Source organism: Takifugu rubripes, chromosome 16 (assembly GCF_901000725.2).
Source record: "Takifugu rubripes chromosome 16, fTakRub1.2, whole genome shotgun sequence".
Taxonomy (NCBI): Eukaryota; Metazoa; Chordata; class Actinopteri; order Tetraodontiformes; family Tetraodontidae; genus Takifugu; species Takifugu rubripes.
The window spans coordinates 11,309,103-11,311,985 of NC_042300.1; the positions used below are offsets into that span (position 1 = coordinate 11,309,103).

Genomic DNA, 2,883 nt, shown 5'->3' on the forward strand with positions numbered 1-2,883 from the left:
CTGCAGAAATAAAGGTCTGTCACTCGCCCACGCTGGTGTGGAGGCTGCACTGAGAGGCTGAAGGAGGGGGAGATGTCAGCTGTCTGCGCCTGAGACGTTTACGTTCATATGCAAGTGATCGTTATAGTTATGTTTATTTAAAAAAAAAAAGAAGCCAAATTTGATGAAAGCTATCGTTTTTGACTGTATTAAAGGTAAAAATGCCTTCGAGTGAACGAATAATACGCGGATTTTTCCGCACATGCCGGCTGTCAAACGTCTCTGAAGGCGAATGCTGATCACTGAAATTGCACAAGGTCTGAAGAAAGTTAAAAACTTTAGCTTAAGACATGATACACGTTTGAGACAAATAACACACTTTAATCGGACACTTAGTTGGGCTGATCTTGGGTTGCTTTAGTTTTTGAGGACTTGCGTTCCTCGATATCCTCAGTGCAAGCACCTGTTAGTAAGGTTCTGTACCACCCTTCTATTATTTGCTCCACAGGATTGATTGTTCTGGGTTGGGGGACTTAAAAGGCCCAGTTGAAGTTAGTTTTGCTGAAAGGCATCAACCTTCCAAGACAATTCTGGCTTTTTCTCTTTAGAAACTCATGACAAACTCCATTAATATTGAATTCTAATTTAGCACTTGTAAATGACCATTTGCAGGTCAAAACTGCTTGATTAGAGGAAAATGTCAAATCTGGTGAACCCAGTATTAAATGCATAAGTGAATGCTAATTAGGTGTTTAAGACTGATTGGATTTGGGGGGAGTCAGATGGCTGGGATGTTAAACACTGAATCATTAGGAATGTGGAAGCCAACCCAAAGCTGCTTGCACAAGTCTAGACTGATACCATGCAGTTGTCCAAAAAGGGTGAATTAGTTGAACTCATTTTTAAAGGCTTCTAGTCTATTACCCTCTAGCGTAAAAGGGCAAAATGGAGGCGACGTCGATGATGTTCAAAGGGTTCCCGAAGAACTTCCTGCGGGAGGGGGCTACAATCATCCTGATGATGAACTCGGCAGAAAAGCAGGCGATGCAGATCTCTTCCAGGATGGCGAGGACCGGGTCCTCAATGGGTCTCTCGTTGTCGTCCACGCGCTGGAACTCTGGCATGCTGTGGACACACATGGCAATGATGGAGGTCAACACCAAGCTGAGGGACGCCACGGCGATGATCTTAGAACCTCTGGAGTGACCCGGGTCCTCGAGCCTGAGCCACACGTAGCTCCTCATTTCTCCGCACCAGGCGCCCTCAAACATGGCCAGGTCTTTATCGAGAGCAGAGAGATCCTCGAAGGAGGAGTCGACGCTGGGCGGATGCTGGTCGTCGCTCCTGACGTCCCAGTCCATGTCCTGGATGTACTCCTTCCTCTCGTGGTACCAGCCGTTACAGCAGGGGCTCAGGTGGAGCTCCTGGATGCCCCAGTACTCGATCTCCTGGCTGAAGGAAAAGACGCACACCTCCTCCATCATGTGGATGCGGCTCGTACGGTAGAAGTTGAGAACGCAGAGGAAAACTCGCGGATTCCTGTCGAAGTAGTATTCCCTCTCGGCCGGGCTGTAATCATCGCACAGCTCCAGGATGGCTGCCTCGCTCTGGCAGCGCAGCAGGCGGGCCAGGCGTGTGTGGGGGAAGCGCAGCAGCGTGTCCCGGTCCACGTTGTGCCGCATGCCCCCGACATTGAGGTGGACCTGGTCCTGGTCGCTGCCCCGCTGGTGGAGGATTTGTCCGTACCCCATGGTCCTGCTGAGAAACGCATTACAAGGATATTATAAGGTCTTCCTTTCATAGATGAGCGTGGATACGTTGGTGCTGGGAGCTGTCTTCTAGAGCAGACATGTTTAATTGCACTGCTTGTAGAACACATTAGGGGGGAAATCAATAGTGCTACCACAGACAGGAAATGGCTCGATGTAGAACCAGAGAAGCGCGCGGTGCTGTCACTTCTCTGAGGGCTCAAGTGCAGAATTATCATGAAAATCAAATGAAACAATGTCCGGGACAAGTTGAAAGTGAACCCCGAAATGATCTTGCGCGCCGCGTTTCAGAACACGCGCACAAACCCAGTTGGAGATTTAGTCTCTCACACTTGAATTCACCAAAATTCGGCGTAAAATGTTAAGCTATCACGTACCTGTGCTCGGAGCCTTCCTTTCCATCAAAAGAACTTTTAGTCGGCTGGTTTACTTATCCAAATTCTGGTTGATTTATTTTTTTCAAAAAGAAAAAGGCGCACGCAGCAGGTCGATGCGGGGAGAAGTGCGGGGAGAAGTGCGGTGCTGCAGCGACCGGGACGGGAAGGCGGGACAGCGGCAATTTGCTCCCTTTTAGAGGGGGCAGGGAGGGGCGGAGAGGAGAGGAGGGGAGGAGAGGAGAGGTAGAGGAGGAGAGGAGAGGAGAGGAGAGGAGAGGAGAGGAGGGGAGGAGAGAAGGGGAGAGGAGAGGAGCGGTAGAGATAGAGGAGAGGAGAGGAGAGGAGAGGAGAAGAGAGGAGAGGAGAGGTAGAGGAGGGGATGAGAGGAGAGGAGAGGAGAGGATAGGAGGGGAGGGGAGGAGGGGAGAGGAGAGGAGAGGAGAGGTAGAGGAGGGGAGGAGAGGAGAGGAGGGGAGAGGAGAGGAGAGGTAGGGAAAGAGAGGAGAGGAGAGGGGAGGAGAGGTAGAGGAGGGGAGGAGAGGAGAGGAGAGGAGGGGAGAGGAGAGGTAGGGAAAGAGAGGGGAGGAGGGGAGGAGAGAAGGGGAGAGGAGAGGAGCGGTAGAGATAGAGGAGAGGAGAGGAGAGGTAGAGGAGGAGAGGAGAGGAGAGGAGAGGAGAGGAGAGGTAGAGGAGGGGAGGAGAGGAGAGGAGAGGAGAGGAGGGGAGAGGAGAGGAGAGGTAGGGAAAGAGAGGAGAGG

At 51.5% G+C, this 2,883-nt stretch overlaps 1 protein-coding gene across 1 annotated transcript; it reads right to left on the reverse strand.

The window, feature by feature from the left end:
• Positions 1 to 345: 345 nt before the first annotated feature.
• On the reverse strand, positions 346 to 2,353 carry LOC101072972 (potassium voltage-gated channel subfamily S member 3-like). The gene is made up of 2 exons (XM_029849866.1): positions 2,126 to 2,353; positions 346 to 1,737 (listed from the first exon to the last, which is right to left on the reverse strand). The coding sequence occupies exon 2, from the start codon at positions 1,728 to 1,730 to the stop codon at positions 900 to 902; it is 831 nt and encodes a 276-aa protein (XP_029705726.1). The 5' UTR covers positions 1,731 to 1,737; positions 2,126 to 2,353; the 3' UTR covers positions 346 to 899.
• Between the last annotated feature and the right edge of the window lie 530 nt (positions 2,354 to 2,883).